At 50.4% G+C, this 24,207-nt stretch overlaps 1 protein-coding gene and 1 long non-coding RNA gene across 2 annotated transcripts in view; one reads left to right on the forward strand and one right to left on the reverse strand.

Annotated features, from left to right (window-relative positions):
• The window catches only part of NOS1 (nitric oxide synthase 1), a 115,125-nt gene that overhangs the window by 3,819 nt on the left and 87,099 nt on the right, over positions 1–24,207 (reverse strand). The window contains exons 19-27 of the mRNA XM_047828819.1: positions 21,044–21,218; positions 15,769–15,907; positions 15,264–15,342; positions 9,178–9,371; positions 7,335–7,504; positions 4,618–4,828; positions 3,836–3,923; positions 1,904–2,025; positions 688–836 (exon numbers count right to left, since the gene is read on the reverse strand). Coding sequence (XP_047684775.1) covers positions 688–836; positions 1,904–2,025; positions 3,836–3,923; positions 4,618–4,828; positions 7,335–7,504; positions 9,178–9,371; positions 15,264–15,342; positions 15,769–15,907; positions 21,044–21,218 — 1,327 coding nt within the window. The remainder of the gene's footprint in view (positions 1–687; positions 837–1,903; positions 2,026–3,835; positions 3,924–4,617; positions 4,829–7,334; positions 7,505–9,177; positions 9,372–15,263; positions 15,343–15,768; positions 15,908–21,043; positions 21,219–24,207) is intronic.
• On the forward strand, positions 12,139–16,034 carry LOC125149675 (uncharacterized). The gene is made up of 4 exons (XR_007146008.1): positions 12,139–12,485; positions 13,242–13,300; positions 13,409–13,504; positions 15,828–16,034. It is a non-coding gene; the product is annotated as an uncharacterized LOC125149675 (long non-coding RNA).

The raw sequence follows: 24,207 nt of genomic DNA on the forward strand, positions 1-24,207 counted from the left end.
GGCCAGACGGCAAGAGGCGGGAGGGGCGAGGGGCTCTCAGTTCACACCCGCACAAACCCAGCACACGGGTTGCCAAACAGCCGCTGCCCGGACCCTCTGAGTGCCCACCCCACCCAGCTGCCCTGGGCCCTTTCCGGGGACCGCCCCCTGGGGCTCCCCAAGACCCAGCAGGAGCGTGCTCCAGTCCAGTGGCCTGTGACCATTCTGACGGGTAGTGCCTCTAATGGACTGTTAAATGTGTTTTTCGGTTTTTTATTATTCATATTTTTAAGTATTTTTTTTATTCTGGTAAAATACACACCACATATAATGAACCACTTAACCCTCTTAAAGTGGACAATTCAGTGGCATTTCATATACCACAATCTTGGGCCACCAGCACTCTGTCTAGTTCTAGAACTTATTCATGACCCCCAAAGGAAACTCTGTGCCCATCGGCAGCCAGCCCCCCGTCCCCGCAGCTCCTGGTAACCAATTCCGCTCTCTGTTTCTACGGATTTGGCTGTTCCGGGTATTTCATAGAAGTGGCATCAGAGGATATGGGCTGTTAAATATTTTGAATCGGTATCTTTGTGCTCCTGCTTCCTGAAGTACAGAGCAATGTTCCGCAGGAGAATTCGGGAAAGGTGGGGGTGTCTGCAGGTGTTGGGCTGGGGCGTGGGGGACTGTGAACGGGCCGGATGTTACCTTTGGTTTGTCTGGCTCCCGCGAGTAGGCCGTGTAGAGTTCTCTGAAGACCCCCTTGTTCTTGGCCTGTAGAGTTTCCTCCCTGTAGATGTGGTCTATCTTGGATTGCCGGCACCCAAACACCAGGACCATGGGGCAGGGGCTCATTCCTGGGGACCGGGAAGATCTCGTGTCACTGACAGCTCTGAGGCCTGACCTGGGGCTGTGGGTGGTGATGCCAGGGGTGGGGTGCTGAAAGCCTTGGTGTGTACCTTGCGGGTACAGGCACACAAGCACGGGGACAGGCTGGGGTACATACACACACGCGCATGCACACACTGAGGGAAGCAGGTACGGTGTGCTCAGGGTCTCAATCCTTCCTTCTGCCCCCACCCCCTGGCTATTTAGCACCCCCCTCCCCCAGTTGGGTAGTGCTAGAGGCCTAGACTGTGGAGCCATACTACCTGGGTTCAAATCCCAGCTGAATGTGATGGTGGGCAGCTTACTTAATGTTCTGGGTGTGTATTTCCCCAGGTGCAAATGGAAATAAAAATAGCATCTATCTTCCAGGGTGACTGAGAAGTAAAACAGGGGAGCCCAGCATGCGGCGAATCCTTTATCAGTATTAGCTATTCCAACCAGAATGACTGGGCTAGGACGGAAGCTTATTATTATTATTATTATTATTAATATTATTTTAACTTGTTTCCCTGTCTTGTTCATCGTTGTGTCTGTGGCACCCACAACAGCGTTTGGCATTTCTTACACGCTCAATAAATCCCCGTTTAATGCATACCGCCACTGTGGGTTTCTTGCTCTCTCTCCTCCCAAAGCTGATGTGTTGTGTCTCTCACCCAGCAAGGCTTGCCCTCCAGGAACCACCTTTGGGACGATCCCACACCCACACATGCATTTGAGAAGGCTTAAGGTTTATTCTTCCAGGTCTGCGTGACGTTTCAGATGGGTCCTATCTTAACGGTCAAAGAAATGCCCTCTGGGGATGGAATTTCAGGCCCGAGGGTGAACTGGGTTGGGAGAGTTGTTTGGATGTGTCCTTTGGAGTACAACCGTGGACCTCACCTCTGGGTCCGGTCAGTACTATGACCCCCCCGCCCTTCCCCAGGCAGTGATGCAACGGAGAGGTAATGCCATCATTCGTCCGGGTGGCTGGGACACAGGCGGGTCTCCCCGGGTCCAGGCGGGGTGGACACCCCACGGCTGCTGAACTCTGACCCACCTTTGTGCTGGATATCAAATTGTCGCTGCTGCCAGAAGCTTCGGAAGGGGGCAATGCCAGTGCCTGGGCCAATGAGGATACAGGGCACTTGGGGATTTCGGGGCAGGTGGAAGCTGGGTGCTCTGGGCAAGAAAGAGAGAATCAGAAGGCTGGCTGAGCCCAAGTCTGATCGAGGATGCCTGACCGTCTTGGTAACTCAGTGGGATCGCACTCTTCATGTGGGGTCTGATCAGAGTTGGGGGGGGGTCTGAGAGATTTGGGGAATCCCCCAAACAGGAGGTAGTCTGGCTACGACTCCAATTCCCGATTTTCCTCATTGCTGGGCTAAGCCGCAGAGGGCAGCGGGATTGATTTAACTCAGGGTTTCCCAACCTCAGCACTCCTCACATTTGGGGCTGCACACTTCTCTGCTGCAGGGGGGCAGGGTGCCCCGTGCGTGGTAGGATATTGAGCAGCACCCCCTGGGCCTCTACCTACTAGGTGCCAGGAGCACCCTCTATCTGTGACAAACAAGAGTGTCCACAGAATTTGCCAAATGTGCCCTGGGCGGGGACGGGGGGCAGGGGAGAATCCCCCGCTCTGAGAAGCAGCGATTTAACCACCCGTGGGATCTCCCAAGATCAGGGAGCAGCCTGCCGTGTATAAGAGAACCATGGGTGGGTGAGGGTGTTTAAAGTGCCGAATTTTGGGCAATGCAGCAAGTCTGGGCTCAGGATACTGTATTTTTGAAGCACCACGGCGGGGGTTCTCACGCTGTTGGCATATGGACTATCCCATGAGCACTCTACTCCCAGCAGCTGAGAAAAACCACTGGTCGAGACCACTGCTCAGGTAGAGACATTACTGGGTGCCAAAGCAGGAACCTAGCGTGGGCTCAGGTATATCCTTTATTGTGAAAACTTTTTTAAGTTGTATTTTTTATTTGATTGTGGTAGGAACACTTCAATGAATCCTACCCTCTTAACAAAAAATTTTTTTCTAATTTATTTGTTTATTTTTGGGACAGAGAGAGACAGAGCATGAACGGGGGAGGGGCAGAGAGAGAGGGAGACACAGAATCGGAAACAGGCTCCAGGCTCCGAGCCATCAGCCCAGAGCCTGACACGGGGCTCGAACTCACGGACCGCGAGATCGTGACCTGGCTGAAGTCGGACGCTTAACCGACTGCGCCACCCAGGCGCCCCTTAACAAAATTTTTAAGTGCACAGTATAGCACTGTTCACCGTAGGCAGGAATGCCCTTTTAAAGTGAGTTTGGGGGCGCCTGGGTGGCTCAGTCGGTTAAGCGTCCGACTCCAGCTAAGGTCGTGATCTCGCGGTTTTGGGTACGAACCCCACGTCGGGCTCTGTGCTGACAGCTCGGAGCCTGGAGCTGCTTTGGATTCTGTGTCTCCCTCTCTCTCTGCTCCTCCCCCACTCGTGCTCTCTCTCTCTCTCTCTCTCTCTCTCAAAAATAAATAAACCTTAAAAAAAAAATAATCAAAGTGAGTTTGGGAGGAACAGCTCTGATCGATGCGGGGTGGGGGTGGGGGGATGGCTTGGATCTTCCCCATCTCCAAGAAAGTGGGAAACGGACAGGGTGGCCGGGAGACGTCAGATAGAATTTCCACAAGGTTGCCGATTCCAGGAAAGCGGATATTGCGTTTGCCCGGCCATCTCCTGCAGCCCCAGCATCCAGCCCAGTACATGCACTTGATACATATTTGTTACCTTGACCTGACTTGAACTGGAGGGCTTGCCCAGTTTCTGCTGCGTCGCCCTCCCATGATCCCACTGACTTAAGAACTTGGAGTGATTCGGAGTGTTTGCCGATCTCAATTCTGTCTGACTCAGTCATTTCTCTAGAACCCGCGGGGCTGGTCCACCTACCCCACCTCGGGACATCCATATGCAGATTTGGGACAACGGTCATTCCTTTTCAGTTGCCACTCACCCTCTCACGAAACAGGGGACCACTTCGTCAGCCGGTATCCGGTTGAGCCAGGAGGAGCACACGCCGTGGTGAATTGGTCCTTCTCCATCTAGCAGAGGAACCAAGGCGGTCTGGCGCGCCTCCTGTCCCCAAGGTTCCCCGTCCCCGGCTTCCCCGCTCCCTCCAGAGCAGAAGGCCCAGAGCCCCATGCCAAGTCTGTGCCTTGGAATTCCTTGTCTGGACATGGTATGGTTGGGGTGAGCTCACGGCTGTGAAACCGCCCAGGGTTCCTGTGGGTAAGGGTGGGTCGGATTCAGATCCTGCCACTGACTGAGGTCACGGTCAGTGTGCTCTGGGTGACCTTCCAGGATGCCGGTCTCAGAGCTCCCCCAGGCACTGTGCATTTTAACTGCTTTATAGAGGAGGGAAAATACAGGAGGAAAACGCTAGGGTATCTGACTGACCTACAGCCAGCTGGACATCACGCAGCAGGGAGCTCCCCGCCCCGAGGGATGGGTGGTGGTGGCTTGAGTCGCTGCCTTGGTGGGGCGGCGATGAGGAGATGACAGTAAAAAGGCTCTCAGGCTTGGGGAGTAGAGAAGAATTTCAAGCACACATCCTTCTCGCTTCCTGATTCTGCACCGGTTGACTCTGCCTGAAGGGGCGATCCACCTGCCCTGCCCCTTTCCCAGCTCCTGGCCTTGGGGATGGGTCTCCTCCCTGGGGACTTGGGATTTGGCAGACCTGCAGAGGCCCCTGGGGGCAAACGCAGACCCGGAGGCTCTCCCAGTGCCCTTGCCCACCTCGGGTGTGGTAGGAGACAACGGCCACGGTGAGGTGCACCTCGTCAGGGTACATGTCTGGGGAAGAACTGATTGAATAGTATCGAGGCTGCAGCAGGGACAGCTGGGTCAGGAGCAGGGTGGTGGGCATCTGGATGGACGGGAACTCTTCCAGCACCTCCACGATGGTGGGGTTCTTGCCCCATTTCCATTCCTCGTACTCCTGCAAGCCCTGTGCCAAGGAGAGGGACACAGGACTCGCACCCGCCCCGGTACACACTTCCAGCGAGGGCGCCAGGATGTCCAGGATGATGGCTAACATTTATGCAGTAATTACTCCGTGCCAGCTTTTAATTCTTACGACTGTAGGAGGCAACAGACAAATATGGACGCCCTTTGGCTTTAAGGCAGTGATTCTGGGTTTTGAATCCAGGTGGGGGGTGGCAGACTTCAGCCCGACAGGGAAATGTGGCTTAACCACCTGTTTCGTAGGAGCCTAGGAGCTAAGAGTTGTTTTTACGTGTTTGAATGGATGGGAGCTGGGGATGAAATCAAAAGAATACTATTTCACGACACAAGAATGTGATATGAAATTCAAATTTCTGCACCCACAAATGAGGTCTGATTGGACCCTGGCCACGCCCACTCACTTAGGTGCTGTCTATGCTGTTGGGCTATAACGGGAGAGTTTACGGGGTTGCGATAGAGACCTCAGGCACCGTGAGCCTAACATACCTCCTACCTGGCTGTCTATGGGAAAAGGTTGCTGACACCCACTTTAGGCCGTGTGGCCCCAGAATCTGTGCTCCCAACTATTGTAGGTCCTGCCATATGTAAAGGTCAAGAGAGAAGGACCTGGAAATGGAAGGAGTTGTGACTCGTTGATACAGAACTCAGCTGTGATCTGTGAGTTTGCAGGGCTGGAGACGATGCATCTGCAGAGAGCATAGGTCAAGTTTAAGACGGTGAATGACAGCCCCAAAGGAATAGGTTAGGGTGTGGAGGACCATGTTCAGGGGCATGTGGACAGCACAGCCCCTCTGGGGCTCTGGAGTTATTTTTCCTACATCTCAGAAGCTGCCCTGGGCATTCCCTTATTGCTTACACGATGCTCAGGCTTTGAGGAATAAAGCCTATTATAAGTGCATCATATAACAAAGCTTTCTCCCATGTTCCTAAAGGCGACCCTTGCTCTATTGATAGGGTATGGCACCCTTAAGGACGTGCCCCCCACCCCAGACCTCCAGTCTCACTGATCTCTAGCTTACAAGGGTGCAATTAGCCAAGAGCCTCAGGAACTGCTGTCTGAAATGGACACCCACTAGAAACAGACATGGGTCACCAGTGCTGGTCCTTCCCAAGGCTGCAGCTGCTGTTCTAGATGCTTCCATTCAAACTTCCTTCCCTCTCCTTCACTTGGGGTCAGACTTGTTAGAGGTCTGATGGTTCTCCCAGCCTTACCCGAGGCTTTGCCATTTTTCTCTCACACAGGTGTTTCCCTTATTAAAAATCCTCACTCATTTAATCCCACCTTAGAGTTTGCGCTCTTTGGAAGAAACGGGCTAAGACATACAGTTTATCAAATTCTACTTGAAATCATCCCGTCCGAACAGTGCTGATCTCTGGCCCCTCTTCATAGCAGCCCCTGACTCATCAATTACACCTTTAAATTAAAGTTATGCATGTACACAGCGTAAAAAGTGAAACAATTCTGCAAAGCTTATGATGAAAATTAATGCTCTGACTTCTTCAATCTGTTTCCAACTTTCCAGAGTTAACCCCTTACAACTCTCTATAAATGTTCCTTTTGGTGTTACTTTTCTCACTTCTAAATACAGGTGATCCTCAAACAACACGGGTCCCTCAAACACATTTTCTTTTCTCTTACTTTAAGAATACGATATATACTACATATAACATACAAAATGTGTGTTAATCGACCGTTTACATTCCTGGTAAAGCTTCCAGTCAACCGTAGGCTATGTTTGTGGCAATTCTGGGGGAGTCAAAAGTTATATGTGGATTTCTACTACATGGGGGGTGGTTAGCACCGTTAACCCCAGTGTTGTTCAAGGGTCGACTGTAATATGCATTCTTTGAATTAGCCTCTTCCTCTCTGCCCATCATTCAGTGCCCTCTCCTGGACAGCAGAAGAAAGCTAAACCAACGTTGCTTAGTGGAGAGGAGCCCCCACTGGGAGAAGTCTGGGTGGCCCCCCTGGGTAGGATTCTACTGAGCCAGGTTTTGCAGCAACTTGGGGCAAGGAAGCCCTAGGCTTCAAAGCAAGGATGATAGAAGGGTTTGTTTGATTCATTTTACCATCAGAGGGGCTCCCATATCTTGCAGTCCTACCAATAAGTCCTCTGCTTTGGGAAAGGCCTCTCTCTAAAACAGGGCAAGTGGGATTCTCTATTTCTTTTCCTCCTAAGTATGGGCTCAGAGAGAACTCATGGAAGCTCAAGAGTTGCGAAGGAAGGAGGAACAAGAGTTAGCACAGCAATTTCTACCAGGCCAGAGAACTCTGAGATTCAAAAGAGTTACCCTCGTTCTGTCAGACCTTAGTTAGAATGAAGGGAGATGGTCAGGACTAGCCAATATGGTGGCCGCCTGCAAACAAAAATTGGCAACTCTTGCTCAACCCTGCCACCTGCTGGACAGCTGTGGTTATAGTTCTATAACTCTCCGCCAACTAGGAGGTGAAAGGTGCCCTTGGGGGTTGTACGAGGCCAGGGACCCACCTTGCTGAGGACCAGCAGTCGCTGCTTCTCTTTCTCGCTGGTGGCCAGGGACGCAAACTGCTGCAGCTGCAGTGGCGTGGGCGGTGTGGTGATGTCCAGGTAGTACTTGAAGGCCTGGAAGATGGTGCAGGGCGGGAGGCGGTGCTCATCTGTCCAGTTACTGATGACGCCTATGGAGGTGAGGGGTGGACGGGGGAAGGAGAGTCTGAGCTCCGAGGGCTTAGGTCCAGGCCAGGAAGGCCAGATTTGCTTCTGGGACAGAGGACGGGGCCGGTGAGCCTTGGCTTGCCACCTTCCATGTTCCACATCTACACCCAGGGTTCTGGGGACCACGCGATCACCCCATCTATGCAAGGCGCATATCCAAAATCAATTGAGCAAACCAGTTCAAAAATAAAAAGAATAGGCCATTATTTAAATGGCATGAGACAGTCCCGTGGCATTCTATGCAGTGAGCCCCCCTACTGAACACAAGCTATGGGTCTATTTTGGCTCTGTCTGCCCTCTCATGGTGCCAGCCTCTCAAACCTCTCAGTGGGGTTTCAGTATTTAAAATTGCAAACATACCTAACACTTTCCTAGCGCTTTCTCTAGGCCAAGTGCTATTCTCCAGTAATTCATTTAGTCCTTACAACAATCTTAGGTGATTGGTGCTAGTATTATCATCATCCCCCTGTTGCCACTGAGAAAAAAGGAAGAAGCACAGAGAGGTAAAGGGATTTGCCCGAGGCCACACAACTAGTAAGTGTGAAGTCAGGCAGCACTGCTCCAGACCTCGTTCTGACTACTACACCGTAGGGCGCCTGTGTAATTTGCACCTGATAGAGCCCCTAAACACAAGCCTTTACTTTATATCAGGGGTTCAACCCAAGATAAAAAAAAAGTGCTAGTCCAACACCAAGGAAGAACTTGGCTGGGTAGGATTTATGAAGATAAAGTGTTGTCTCTCCAAAGTGGTATCTTTCTTCTTTTTTTAAAATGTTTATTTATTTTGAGCGGGGGAGGAGCAGAGAGAGAGAGAGAGAGAGAGAGAGAGAGAGAATCCCAAGCAGGCTCCACGCTGTCAGCACGGAACACGAACCGTGAGATCATGACCTGAGCTGAAATCAGGAGTTGGACACTTAATTGACTGGGCCACCCAGGCGCCCCCAAAGTGGTATCTTTCGGTGGGCTTTTCAGCAGGGCTCTGACCACATACTATTTCCACATTCTGCTCTGACGGTACACCCTAACTCCTTCGGAAAGGTGATATGTCACCAAATCAGGGGCTGTCACGTAAGGTCACTGTGGTTCCTCGTACCTGAGCCCTACGCTTACCTGCGCCTACTGAGCTGAAGCACCAAGACCCATTTGCCTTTGAAAGTTCTTCAACAGGAATGTCAAGGATGGTCACCGAAACGACCGGAACCTGATCTAATGAGGCCAGAAACGTGGTTCAACCTCTAGTGGGCCATGGAGCTGCATATAGTGCCTTTTCATTTTAAGAGGAGGGAGGGGCACTCAGCTGCTACTTATTCGGTGCGCAGTGAGGTGGTGGTGATGAAGGCAGGCAGAAGCCCCGCCCCCAGGGATGAGCTATGGGTGTCCTGGTATCATGGACGCTGGTCCATGGATGCGGGCTCAGCCAGTTGGGCCAAGGTTGTTCAGCCATGAGCCCGGGAGGAGTTTTCAGTCTCAAAAACTGGAGGTGACAGAGACCCATTCTGCCACCTGGCGTGGTTATGGGGAAGAAGGACGGGTCTCCTCCCCCCCCCCCCCCCACGCACTGCCCCTGGAGCCCCCGGGGGAAGGGAAGGAGCCTCGGGGGCAGCCGGGTGGGGTGCCCGGCCCTGGCCATAGTTACCCAAAGCCGTGTTCCTCTCCACCAGCAGTTCCACCTTCACCAGCTGGTTGACTGGGGGAGCATCTTCCAGCCGCTCCATCAGGGCGTTCACGAGGTCCTCGCGGTTGCCAGGGAAGACGCCCAGGTGGTCCCCAGGCTGGTACTGCAGCTCCTGATTCCCATTGGTGTGGAGACGCACGAAGATCGTTGATCGGCTGGAGGGGAAGTCGAGGAACAGTTGGATAAGGGTCACCAGCTACTGCCTCCTCTCCTTGCTCCTTTGTCTCTTCTTGTGGCTGCAATCCCCCTCCTTCCATTCCGCGAGGCCCCAAGTCCTCTGCCCCCATCATTCCACACCACAGCTTTTGGTACCCATGAGCTCCGCATTGCAAATCCAATGGAAAGTTCCGAGCGCTCCTCTTGGTCATGGAAGACGCACTGGGCATATCTGCTCACTTCCTCCTTCTCAACTCCTTTGTCCTGGATTCTAGCACCCCAGGCTCTCCTGATCTTCTCTCCTTGGCGGCTCCTTCTTGTCTCCCCAAACTCTGGGCATGAGAGTACCTCAGGGTTCAGTCCTCAGATTCCTTGCTTGTCTATCTTCCTTCACCTGCCTTTCTCCAAACCACTTACCGCCATCTGCCGTCTAGTAGAGTTTACATCGTCATGTGGCTTGTGGTCTGGCCCCCTGCCTGCCCCCCTGGCTTCCAGGGCAATGCAAATTCTAGACGGCAAGGAATCTGTTTTCTCCACTGCTCTATTCCTGGCAAATAGGACCGTGCGTGGCACATCGTTGGTATTCAAGAAATATTTATTAGATGAAGAGACCTCAGACTCCCAGGGTTAACCAGCCGCCATAACAGACTCTGTTCTCAGTACTAATTGGGGTTCTCCCAGGAACCACTACCCCATTGGAGTCCCCATTCTGCGTAATGCCGGCTCTCCTGGGAATCCCAAGCTCCACCCCTCTTCTGTAAGTGGAGGGTCCCCATATTGTCATGGAAATGAGAAACATAATTGGTCTTTGTTACGTGCAAATCCACCAATATAAGTTTGAGAGATCTAAGGAGAAAACGCAGAGAGAAATTTATTTATATCTGTCAGGTACTTCTCTTTTGCATTGGTTTTTGAATTTTAAGGGCAGAAGGCGTATGCCAAGGGAAGGCTTCAAGAATGAATTCACAGACTACGATCATTCTGGTCCTTTACAAAGTTTTAGTACAGATCCACCTGGAAACTTGGGGGCCCCATCACCCTTTGAAAATCAGATTCTTTGTACTCTTTGAGTCTGCATTTCGACCTGCTTTTCTTCGTTGCTAATTGGTTCTCAGTTGATAGAGACCCTTCGCATTCAATGTGAAGTTTCTACATTCTCCACAGAATGTAAATCAACACTTGAATAGATCAATGGGACTCGCTATTTAAAGGAGTCTCTGGCACACCCAAGAAGCCTTTTGTGCTGCAAATAGCCACCATTATTAAAAAGAGTTGTGCTGGCACATTCACTTTTGCAAGTATTTTCTTGAAGCAAGGCACCCCCGTCCTTAGTCTGGTGGGGAAATTGGTGGCTGAAATTGTGAATGGTGCTGTCAGGGTCTGGGGTCCCATTCTCTTTTCCTGGACAGATTTTGCTATCCCTGGGACACTAATCTTGTCAATTAGAAGGACTTGCACGACTGATTCTGCTCTGAGTTCATAGGGATTTCTGGTTCCTGGAGAGCAAAGACATCATCACCTCCTGCCAGTTCCACGATCGGAATTAGCAGAGGCTGAGAGCCAGCAGGGGGCGCTGTGGGGCCGCTCATTTCGGAGCCTCTCGCGCCAACCACAGGAAGCCTTTGAAAGGCCCGCAAAGCAATTCCCACTTTCTCCTAGATCATCACGATTTCTTTCAGAAGTATATTTGCCTCCGTTCTGGGCGGTACAAAATAGAAATGCGGAGGACCCGTACTTGCTGAGCTGGCTCACGTTCACAGTCATTTCTCCCAAGTCCTCCTGAACGTGACATAAGGTGGTCAGGCGGCCAAAGGGCAGAAATGGGGAGGCAGCTGGCAGGTTAGCTGGGTGGGCCCAGGCTGTGCCCCAGGCTGGGAATTTAACCCCGGGGACTCTGCAAGCCTCTGATCAGGCATGACTTCCTAAGCCCAGCACTGAATGGCTGCGTGGCCCCAGGACACCCTGATGGGCTGGTCCTTGAGACCTTGTGGGGGAAGCAGATTTCCCCCCAACCCCTTCCCAGTTGCACTAACCTGGAGACCAGTTGTCTTAAATCTCAATTGGGGGGGGGAGGGGTTTGTAAGAATTGTATAGGATTTTGTAAGCTTTTTTTTTTTTTTTTTTTTTTTTTTTTTTTTTTTTTTAAGCTTGGGACACATATGGGCCATTGAGAAGTACAGAGGAAGGGGAGAAAGGGAGGGACGGGAAGGTAGCAGTCATTTGGAGCCTCACCATCCCCTCCTCCAGAGTATCCACTGCTTGTGATTTATATCCACACACAGAAGCTTAACACACACGTGTGCTTGGCAGTGGCTCATTGACGGGCTCACAGATGAAACAACAGCCAGCTAACATCCAGCATTAAATGGAAAAAAAAAATAGCTACTTTCATTCTTCAGTGTAAAGAGTAAATATTGTAAGTTTCAAGTTTCATTCGCTTAGCAAATTTATACTGAGTGCCGGGCACTGTTCTAGGCACTGGTGAGACAGTGATGGACGCACAACAAAGTGTTCTATTCTCATTGAGGAGCAACTTAAAAAGGTCTCAGAGGGGGTTGGTTGGTGATGTGGATGGGTGGGTGGTGATGGGCTGGGGGCAGCGGGCCGAGTGACCATCAGATAAGGATGGTCAGGGAGCCCTCTGTGATGTCACATGTCAGCAGAGACCTGAACAAAGAGAAAAAGGCAACATGCAAAGATCTGTTTGGGAAGAGTGTGCATGTGCAAAGGCCCTGGGGTATGAAAAGGTGTGGCACGTTTGGGGAAGGGAAAGAAGGCTGGAGTGTTTGGAGGTGGGAGAAGGAGATCAGAGAGCCGGGCAGAGGCTCACAAAGGCCTCATTATGACCTGTCATGGCAAGAAGTCTGAAGGTCTCCTCAATCCAGTGAGAAGCCACTAAAGGGCTTGAAGCAGCAGCGGATTCAATTTACGTTTTTAAAAGATTGGTCTGGCTGCTGTTTGGAAACGTATCTTTGAGAGAAAAGCCAAGACACAAGGAGACAAATACCACTGATGAACACGGCTTTGCTCCAGGTGGCAGCTGTAGGTCTGAGACGAAGTTGAAAGCCAAGTCCCATAGGACCAGAGGACCGGCTGTGAGCTGGATGTGCAGTGTAAGGAAGGGGCAGGAGGCAAGATGGACGCTTGAGTTTTTGGGTTAAGCCAAATGTCGATGTTCTCTGCCGAAGCGGGAAAGTTGGAGAGAAGCAATTTCATCCGAGGCGAGACACGAATCGAGAGCTCCCCCACCAGGAGCTGTCCGTTGTAATGTCCTGCCACCCTCCACGATGCCTCAGTGCTCAGGACCCCTGCCGCACCTTGGCTCCTGCCAGCCTCTGCCTAGACGCTCCTCCTTTGTCCTCATTTCCTTTCTAAAGCCTACCCTGTGTCTTCCTTCCTCCTTCCGACATCTGGGACTTAAGATCACCCAACCCGATTACCCATTACCACTCCATTATATCTGCTTCTCTATTGTTTGCTAATTGGTGTACCTAAAAAGTGTATCTCCTGGCGAGGCAGTAACCGTGGTCATTTTTCTCTTTCGATGAGGAAGAGAAATTGCAGGTCACTTTGCCTGCAATTAAGGGTCTGTGGGGCGGAGAAAGATTTGTGATATCTTGCTCATGGCCTCCTGGCCCCAAAACCATGACTTTGTGCCGACTTGGGCAGGGGGAAAATGGGAGAGAGTATCATACTTTTTGCCTCAATCATCCTTTTAAAAAAAAACCCCAACAACTTATAAAGCTGGAGATGATAGAAAGCCTGAAAAGAGGTAGTGTTACGGATTGTGCTTCTAAAGACGTAGACACCTGTATACAATCTGATTCTTTTTGCGTTCCTTCATGACTGATTTTAATACTACGTTCCAGGTCCTAACCTTGCTGAAGTATTCTCTCCCTCAGCGTAGAGTCGGCTGTCCTTTCCAGAGGTGAGTGGGGGTTATTCTGGGACTCGGTCCAACTTAGCATGCAGAACATTTGCAAAGGACCTTGCTTTTTATGGTTTAGGGAGTAATTTTTGTGATCTGGTTTTTCAGAGCTTGTTGCTAAAGGAAATTTCCAGTGGATTCTCGGTCCCTTCTCCTCTGGGCTACCAAAGTCATCGCTTTCCACAGGGCAGACTGGGAAGTAGGGTGCGTATTTCAGATACAGAGTCCCTCCCTGTATCAGAGATCATTATGCTCCGAATGTAGCATTTAACTAATTATTCAAAGGGATTAATTTCCCAATCCATTTCTTTCATGCTTGAGGAGCTAAGAGAGAACATGAGAGCTCTGGGGGCTTCATCCTGCTGGTAACTTTATCAGAGGTTTGGAGCCCACGTAGAAAGCATGCATACTAAATTTGCAGGTGTTTGATGCTGGGACAGACAAGGAAGAGAAGGGAAACGTATGATATGCTAGCTGCTTTGTGCACCTTGTCCTTAATACCACGGCTTTGCAACGCTCTTGAGGTCACATGTGGAGCCATCCGGCATACAGACTTTGGAATCAGAGAACCGAGTCTGCGTGACCTTGGAAAAGTCACTGGCATTTTCTGATCGCCATTCTTCATGTTTAAAGTGTTGATGGTCAGAGGAGCACCTACTTCCTGGGCTGGTCAAAGAGTTCTGGGAGATCCCACACACAGAGCACTCAACACAGTGCTCGGCACACAGAAAGCACTAGCTAACCATCGGCGATCTTTATGGCCACCACTCTCCTTTGACATAAGGAGACGGGGCTCCGAGGCCCTGAGTGACTTTGCCCACGGTCACACGGCTGGTATGCAGCAGAACCCAGGGCTGTCCAGCTTGCGAGCCTATTCTTTGCACTATGCCATGTGCAAAGAATCAAGATTTCAAAAGAGCGTTGTGGGCTGTAACTGGAAAGTGAAAAAAAAAAACAAAAACGCCTTTCAATAGGGATCAGTGCAAAGGACTTCATTAAGGCCACAAATACTATTTACTCAAGGACAGTGAGGGACGGACCTGGCTCCATCACTCTGAAAACACTCGATGTCTAAGAGCAGCAAGGGTGCAAGCTTAATGCGAGAGCAGCGTGGCAATCAGGACAACGCCTGACATCTTGGGTGGCCTCAGGGTGTCCCGCTCAAACGGGGGGGGGGTGGTTATAAGGTTATAAGAGCCTCGGGGCACGTGGCGGCTCCCACAGGTCCTCCAGTGCACTGTGACCAGGTCTGAGAACGACATCCCCGGCAGGGCACAGCGTGTCCTTTGACGAAAGCAAAAGGCTCGGGAAACTAGGCCTTAGGAAGAACGACGGGAAGGAATCAAGACCCCAGGAGAGGCTGGTTGGTGGCTTTGGCTCTTAGCGGGTCTCCCATTTGGAAGAACTGAATCTGGTTTGGGTGTCGCTCGAGTATAACCGGGGTCAAAATGAAGTGCTAGGAAGATGCCCTCTGGTCATAGCGAGAGTAAGATGATATCTGACAACCTGCACTTCGAAACACAGCGTGGGCTGTTTTGTGAGGTGACGAACCTCCTGTCGTCCCAGAGGAATTTCAACGGAGTCCGGGTAGCCAGTTTTCAAGACTCCACAGAGAAGAAGGACCCACAAGGAGGAAATGCTCTCTGACCGGGATGCTGGGGTACGATGCACATTAGCAGTCTGACAAGGGTGTGGTCTACATCAAAAATGCCTCATAAATCCTTCCTGTTTCTGCTTTCCTCGATGGTCGCCACCATCTCCGTTCCTGGACCTTCTAGGTCCGAGCTTGGCAAAGGGAAAGCAGGAAAATCTCGATGCTGCAAGGCAGCAGGGGGGTCCCCGTGGCACTTGGAACAGTAACGGGGAAGCCGGTCCCCCGAGCCAACCAGGACTCTCTGCCCCGATCGTGGGTGACCCCCGGAGCACAGGGGGGTAACCCCGAGCCAACTGAAGGTGCTCCTACCTGGATTTAGGGCTCTGAAGGTTTTGGCGGCTGAGGAGTCGAGCGGCCGAGACCCGCTTTTTGTGGACATTGGATAGACCTGCGGGGAGCAAAACAACAGTCTTCCTGAGATGGGGTTAAACTGTGGTCGGGGCCAACCCTCCAGCTTCTACTGACCCTCTCTTCACACTTCCACTGTCCCCCAGAGTGAAGCCAAGAGGTGAAAGAAAAGACTCTGGGGGGGAGGGGTGGTGCCGGCTGTGGAAAAGCAAATCTGGTCGAGCTGAGTTGAGAAGAAGAGGTCAGAGTGACATCCTCCTGCTGGAGGGAGGGACATCCAAGGACACGCCTGGCTGAGCAGGGGTGGGGGGGGCGCTGGCAGTGGACTTGTTTTGAGAGGATTGCACGAAAGATAAGCAATGAAACCACCTCCTCTAAGTGGGTGGAGGTGAGAACTCCTGTCTTTCCTGCCCCCCCCCCCCGCCCCCCGTCTTGCGTGCCTCCCCAGGAGCGGGGGGAGAGGTACCTTGTGTAAGTTCCGGAGCTTCGGCCACGTAGGTGAGGCGGAACTTGTTTCTTTTCCAGCTGCGGTCGTTGCTGATGAGGGAGTTGTTTGCCTTCTCAATGTTGACGTCATCTCCCACGCAGAACACATCGCAGGCTGCCTGTGGCACACACAGGGCTTCCGGTGACCTCTTTCAGCCAAGAGGGACTCTCCACCAACAGCTCCAAATCATGGCATGAATCCCTCCATCCGTCCATCCATCCGCCCATCTGTCCATTCATCCTTCCATCCCTCCGCCTACCCACCCATTCATCCTCCCTCCCTTCCTTCCTCTCTCCCCCTCCTTTCCTTCCTTCCTTCCTCCCACCCTCCCTTCCTCCCTCCTCCCTCCCTCCCTCCCTTCCTTCCATCCATCCATCCACCCATCTGTCCATTCATCCTTCCATCCCTCCGCCTGCCCACCCATTCATCCTCCCTCCCTTCCTTCCTCTCTCCCCCTCCTTTCCTTCCTTCCTTCCTCCCACCCTCCCTTCCTCCCTCCTCCCTCCCTCCCTCCCTTCCTTCCATCCATCCATCCACCCATCTGTCCATTCATCCTTCCATCCCTCCGCCTACCCACCCGTTCATCCTTCCACCCTTCCTTCCTCCCACCCTCCCTTCCTCCCTCCTCCCTCCCTCCCTCCCTTCCTTCCATCCATCCGTCCACCCATCTGTCCATTCATCCTTCCATCCCTCCACCTACCCACCGATTCATCCTCCCTCCCTTCCTTCCTCTCTCCCCCTCCTTTCCTTCCTTCCTTCCTCCCACCCTCCCTTCCTCCCTCCTCCCTCCCTCCCTTCCTTCCTTCCATCCATCCGTCCGCCCATCTGTCCATTCATCCTTCCATCCCTCCGCCTACCCACCCATTCATCCTCCCTCCCTTCCTTCCTCTCTCCCCCTCCTTTCCTTCCTTCCTTCCTCCCACCCTCCCTTCCTCCCTCCTCCCTCCCTCCCTCCCTTCCTTCCATCCATCCATCCACCCATCTGTCCATTCATCCTTCCATCCCTCCGCCTACCCACCCGTTCATCCTTCCACCCTTCCTTCCTCCCACCCTCCCTTCCTCCCTCCTCCCTCCCTCCCTTCCTTCCTTCCATCCATCCGTCCACCCATCTGTCCATTCATCCTTCCATCCCTCCACCTACCCACCGATTCATCCTCCCTCCCTTCCTTCCTCTCTCCCCCTCCTTTCCTTCCTTCCTTCCTCCCACCCTCCCTTCCTCCCTCCTCCCTCCCTCCCTTCCTTCCTTCCATCCATCCATCCGCCCATCTGTCCATTCATCCTTCCATCCCTCCGCCTACCCACCCGTTTATCCTCCCTCCCTTCCTTCCTCTCTCCCCCTCCTTTCCTTCCTTCCTTCCTTCTACCCTCCCTTCCTCCCTCCTCCCTCCCTCCCTTCCTTCCTTCCATCCATCCATCCACCCATCTGTCCATTCATCCTTCCATCCCTCCGCCTACCCACCCGTTTATCCTCCCTCCCTTCCTTCCTTCCTCTCTCCCCCTCCTTTCCTTCCTTCCTTCCTTCTACCCTCCCTTCCTCACTCCTCCCTCCCTCCCTCCCTTCCATCCATCCATTCATCCACCCATCTGTCCATTCATCCTTCCATCCCTCCGCCTACCCACCCATTCATCCTCCCTCCCTTCCTTCCTCTCTCCCCCTCCTTTCCTTCCTTCCTTCCTTCTACCCTCCCTTCCTCACTCCTCCCTCCCTCCCTCCCTTCCTTCCATCCATTCATCCACCCATCTGTCCATTCATCCTTCCATCCCTCCGCCTACCCACCCGTTCATCCTTCCACCCTTCCTTCCTCTCTCCCCCTCCTTTCCTTTCTTTTTCCTTCCTTCCTTCCTTCCTTCCTTCCTTCCTCTTTCCCCCCTCTTTTCCTTTCCTTTCCTTTCCTTTCCTTTCCTTTCCTTTCCTTTCCTTTCCTTCCATCCTCCCTCCCTCCCTCCCTCCCTTCCTCCCTCCCTCCCTTCTTTCCTTTCTTTCCTTCTTTCCTTCCTCTCCCCCTTCCTTTCCTTTCCCTTCCTTCCTCCCTCCCTCCCTCCCTCCCTCCCTTCCTTTCCCTTTCTCCTTTCCTTTCCTTTCCTTCCCTTCCTTCTTCCACCCTCCCTCCCTCCTTCCTTCCACCCTCCCTCCCTCCCTTCCTTCCTCTCTCCCCCTCCTTTCCTTCCTTCCTTCCTTCCTTCCTTCCTTCTACCCTCCCTTCCTCACTCCTCCCTCCCTCCCTTCCTTCCATCTATTCATCCATCCATCTGTCCATCTCTCCATCTACCCTTCCTTCCTTCCTTCCCTTCTTCCATCTATCTACCCTCCTACCCATCCATCTCTCCATCCCACCACATACCTGCCAGCCAATCATCCATCAATCCATCCACTAATCCATCCAGTATTTTTTGAACGCCTTTGATGTGCTGGACATATCATATTTACTAATAAGTTTAGGATTTAACCTCTACTTAACATGTAACTTCTACGTCATTTATTCCTAAAACCAATATTTGTAGAGACCTAACATTAAAAAAGAAAATAAACACCTTAGAATTTCCCATCCACCTTCCTCTAAAGGTTTAAAAAATTACATTAAAAGCAGAACATACTGAATGTTTGAATACCTGCATATGAAATTTTCTTCCTTTCTTTTCCTTTTTTTTTTTTTTTTTGCCAAGTTCATAAGTTCTCCGACTTTAGTGGTCCTAAGAATTACTGTTTGGAATTCAGGTTTTTGGAATAAAAGCCACGGATAATTTAAAAGCTTTTAAGGGCAGATTTAACCCTTTTTTGGCCTTGCGTTGATTTTCAGACAATCTAAATGTCCATCAGTTGATGAACGGCTAACCAAAATATGATATATACGTACAGCAAAGTATCATTTGGCCATAAAAAGCAATGAGGTACTAATATATATATTGCAATGTGGACGAACCTTGAAAACATGCTAAGTGAATGAGCTGATTTCAAAAGACCACATATTAAATGATTTCATTCGTATGAAATGTCCAGAACAGGCAGCTCCCCAGAGACAGGAAGTAGATTAGCGGTTGTCAGGACTGGGAGTTTGATGGGAGGGGGGCGGTGATAACCAAAGGCTATAGGGGCTTGTAACAGACCCTGACTCTGGGGCGTTCAATCGAAGTTGGCTGACGAAGTCAAGAACCATAGTTTTCTCAAGGTAAAAAGAGCCGAGTTATCTCAGTTCTCCTCCTCTAGGAAGAAATCCAGAAAGAGGCTTATGGACACAGCCTCCCCCCATAAATATCCTTCTAGCTCAGGGGCCTCAGTTTCCCCTCTTTCTATCTGCATTTACATGCAGGACGGAAAATGCCAACTGGATGATAGGCAGCTACCTAATCCGCTTTCTCCTGGGGCTGCTGAAGAGAATGCATTCCAGGGTGGAGGAAGGAGCAGGTGACAGGTGGCAGGTCCGTATTCATGGCTTTCCATTTTTCCCAGGATGGCCAATCGAATCATGCCCCCATGCAGATAGAAGGCCATTATTAATTTCTTCCCCTGTGACCTCATGTCTAGAATAGCCCTGTGCAATACGAGGTTCCATCATGATGGGAATGTTCTGTGCTGTCTCATATAGTAACCAATAGCTATTTGTGGCTGCTGAAAATATGAAATACACAGCCAAGGAATGAGATTTTAAATTCTCTATAATATGTGTATATTAAATAGAGTTTTTTAACTTCTATTTAATATGTGTATATTAAGTAGAGTTACATATTTAATGAAAAATTAAAATTTTATACATCTATTATAGTATATAAATACATTTAATTATTTTATGTAATATCAATATATTTCTGCAATTATGCAATATATAATATTTCTGTCTTCATATACAATATTATATATTATAATTAATCACCTAATTATTTCTATGTACATATATATATGAAAATTTTTTTTAAATGTTTATTTATTTATTTTGAAAGAGAGAGGGGGAGGAGGGGCAGAGAGAGAGGGAGAAAGAGAGAATCCCAAGCAGGATCCACTCTATCAGAGCAGAGCCCAACGTGGGGCTTGATCTCATGACCACGAGATCATGACCTGAGCCAAAATCAAGAGTCAGATGCTTAAATGACTAAGCCACTCAGGCGCCCCTAGAAATTTTTCATGTAACATAAAATTCATCATTTTCAAATGTACAATTCAGTGGGTTTGAGTGTAACCCACTGAACTACAAAGTTGCACAACCACGACCACAATCTGGTTTCAGAACATCTTCCTCCCCCAGAAGAGACCCTGTACCTGTCAGCAGTCACTCCCACTCTCACGGCCCCAACCCCCTAGCAACCACTACTCTAATTTCTGTCTGTATGGGTTTGTCTACTGTGGACACTTCATTTAAACGGAATCATAGACCTGTGTCTGGCTTCTTGCACTTAGCATAATGCTTTCAAGGTCCATCCACGTTGTAGCAGGTATAAGTTCTTTATACTTTTTATGGCTAAATAATATGTCACTGTAGAGACCTACTATATTCACTTGTCCATTCATCCTACTGAATGTGAATTCATTCACATTTACATTTATTTTTTCAATGTTTTCAATGGTTTATTTTTTATTTTATTTTATTTTTTTATTTTTGGGACAGAGAGAGACAGAGCATGAACGGGGGAGGAGCAGAGAGAGAGGGAGACACAGAATCGGAAACAGGCTCCAGGCTCCGGCCCATCAGCCCAGAGCCTGACGCAGGGCTCGAACTCACGGACCGCGAGATCGTGACCTGGCTGAAGTCGGACGCTTAACCGACTGCGCCACCCAGGCGCCCCCACATTTACATTTAAATAGCACATGGGGCCGGCGGCTCCTGCATTGGTCAGCAAAGATCTAGCTCAAGAGGGATAAGTATGTCAAAGTAGACAAATCGGTGAGACCTGAGTTCCAGGTCGAGGCACAGCCCCCTGGTGTGGCTAACCTACTTTATGGTTTTTTTGTCTACTTGTCTACCAAATGTGAGTGCGGGATGGATTCCTCCCAGCTCTGAAATTCCAAGAGCACAATGTTTTATAGACCAACTCCTTGCCCATGATGCAGGAGGTTAGATTCTAGGTGAAGAATGTGTGTTTTAAGGCCACCCAAACTCATCCGAGTTGTTTAAAGCTGTATCCTGGCTGGACACACGGTGGGGAAATACCAGAAGTTCTCTCAGGTTTCTTCTATTTCATATGGTGTAGGCACTCTGTCTTTGGAGGTCTCGGGGGTCATGACTTCTCCCCCTGGGTCTCTGGGATCTGGGCAGGTGGTTACCTTGAAGACCTTCTTGGCCCAGGTCCTGAAAGCCTCTTCCTGCCCACAGAGCTCGTCTCCCTCCCTCATCTTCAGGATCCTCTCTCCTCCCAGCTCCTCCAGGAGGGTGTCCACGGCATGTCCAAAGGCGCAGAAATGAGGGTAAGCCCGGGAGCCAAGGCCAAATACGGAGAACCTGCCAAGGAGACAACAGATGGTCTGTGTTAGGGGACTGTGGGGCATGAGGGGCGTCTGGTTTTATGGACTCCATGTCTCCCCTAAATTCATATATCGAAACCCTAACCCCTAATATGGCTGTATTTGGAGATGGGGACTTTAAGGTGGTAATTGAGGTTAAATACAGTCATAAGGATGGTCCCTAGTCCAATGGGACTTGTGTCCTTAGAAGAAGAGGAAGAAACACCCAATAGCATTCTCTCACTCCGAATGTGCACAGAGGAAAGGCCATGTGAGGGCACAGCAAGAAGGCAGCCGTCTGCAAACCGGGAAGAGAGGCCTCACCAGAGACCAATCTTACTGGCACCTTGATCTTGGACTTCCAGGCTCCAGAACTGTGAGCAGATAAATTTCTGTTGTTGAAGCCACCCATTCTGATATTTTGTTACAGTAGCTTGAGCAGACTAACACATCTGGCACCTCCAGAAGCATCTCCATTAGCCCATGGTGGTCAGACAGCCCCAAGCCCACCTGGGTTAGGCCATTTTAAAAAATCTGGGAGCCCTTGGGGCCTCTTCTCCTCTCCTTCTGGTCTCTGCAAGGTATGACCATCCTCAGGAGAAAATTCCCAATGGTCCTAAGGAGGATGAGCTGGGGATAGCGATGACCCAGAACCATTGGCTGTGTCTTGTGTGCCCCTTTCTAAGCTGGAGAAATTAGTCTATTTTATGGGAGGGCTTGAATTCTACAAGGGACACAAGCAGATTAGTTTTAAGTACACAGGTAATGAAAACCATAACACAGAAGTCCTCAGGGACCTGCATTAACGAGATCAGAAGGCCTTGTCATTAGCACGTCAAATGTTCGCTGTGTGCTGACTAACTGGAATGAAAATAAAAACTTTAAAAAACCCACATCAAATGTTGGTGTGTAAACAGGTGCTTCTACAAGGGGATGGAAGATTTATAAAGATGCTGACTCTACCCCTTGCAATGTCTCTGACGTTAATTTGCTTCACAAACCCTCTCTGTATAGGTACCACCAAGAAAGTGGCTGCTTGAATCAGCAGGGGTCAGGTTAATGAGATTTTCCTCTCTGTGAAGGTGGGGTGGCCTTGACTGAGGTATGAGAAGGGGAGGGCTGTGTGTCAGATGGCCGCTCTTGCTAGTTCGCTGTCCGACTGACACTTGGTCCTGGCTGTGGGTCTCGACGTCACTGGGACAGAAGTGACAGGTTCACACAAGTTGGACGAGAACGCCCCACCCCACGTCTTTCCTAGCCTGGAGTTTTCTGCTGGAGACTGTCATCTCAGACAAGCCCAGGCGTGGATCTGTGTGGGCTATTCCATACTGTCTCTGCCTCTGCCTCCCAATCCGTTTGTTTAGAATGAAGGGGTCAGCTTGGCGAAAGATTGAGATGGGGGAAGCAGAGAGGAGGAGGGGAATCTGGGAAGGGACTCCCATTCTCTCTGTCATTGGAGAATGCACTTGACATGGCTCCGGGGGTCTCACGGGTCAGGTGAAGGTTAGCATGGGTTAACATCTGCTTCTTTTAATCGCACATGCATGCTTCCTCTCTGGGCCTCTTCTCCTCTCCTGCCCTTCTTTCCCTGGTTGTAGAGGCTTTCTAAAGAAAGCCTAAAGAGAGGCTTTTCTAAAGAAAGTACATGGGATTAGGCAGTGTTTGCCCCCTCAGCCCCCCTCCCCCACCTGCCCGCTCATGCCCTTCCTGGAGGTGGGTTCCTCACCTTTTCCTCCAAGGGTGATGGTGTGACAGGAGAGCTGATAACTAGGAGTGGACTGGTTGGAGGGGGGCCAGGAACTTCTTTCCCAAGCCACGCCCCCCTTAACGTCAGCCCAGTGGAGACTGAAAATTCCCAGCACGAGTAATGGCTTTGTGGTTAAGCCGTTGTTCCTCAAACATGCGATGTTTACATTCACGACGTCACCATATGTGACCACTGCTGATACTATTGTTTACTTATTACCACTGTTTAGCTTGCTTTGAGTTTGTCTTCACCACCTCACCAAAGCCACTTGTGTTCACTAGCAGGTGGTTCGGGTAATTCATGCATTAATACGTTTCCCGATGCACGTAAAGACCTGCCTCCCCGTCATCTCCTAGACTCACGTTTCCATTATGACCTTCACCTGGGGGTTTCAAACTTCCCATTTTAAGCCTCCAAACCAGGAATTGGCAAACTTATTAGACATGGGGCCGGAGAGTAAATATTTTTAGGTTTCTAGGCCAAGAAACAAAATCGAAGCTGTTATGTGGATGCCTTCATAACAGAGAGAAAACAAATTCCTGCACGTTTTTATTGATGACATAAACATTTTAAAAAATATTAATTACAGTTATTGAGGATGATTTTTTAATAATATGTCTACCTATGAGACTGGGGTTCCTTGTTTGGGGGGGTGGGTGGCATTTTGCTTAATTGGGGTTCAACGGTAACGGTTTCTATCCTCAAGTGAATTGCCAATGTCCAAGTGCAAAAACCACTCCCAGCTCATGGGTTGTGTAAAAACATACAGTGGTCAGGCTGGATTGGGTCTCCAGGCTACAGCTTGCCAATGCCTGCTCCGAGCCGTGATAGATTCAACAAGAGAAAAACGGGTCCGGCTGTCAACGCACAAAACCGGTGTTTCGATGTCAAACTAAAACAACGCACTGATGTCAAACCCCATAGAAAATAACACCACGGGTGAACCCGGATGTACGCTACGCACTTTGCGTGATGATGATGTGTTAGTGTAGGTTCATCAACCGTACCAATGGACCACTCTGGATGGAGACGCTGCTGGTTGGAAGAGGCTGTTTCTGTTGGGGGAGGGGATATATGGGAATTCTCTGTATCTTCCTCTAAGTTTTGCTGTGAACCTAAAACTGCTTGGAAAAAATAAAGTCTATTACAACGTGCACTACTGGGCATAAGACTTCGATATCCAGGACCCCTCATGATGTGTACCATCTACCGAGCACTGTCCTGAGCAGGTAGGAAAAGG

Source organism: Prionailurus viverrinus, chromosome D3 (genome assembly GCF_022837055.1).
Source record: "Prionailurus viverrinus isolate Anna chromosome D3, UM_Priviv_1.0, whole genome shotgun sequence".
Classification (NCBI taxonomy): Eukaryota; Metazoa; Chordata; class Mammalia; order Carnivora; family Felidae; genus Prionailurus; species Prionailurus viverrinus.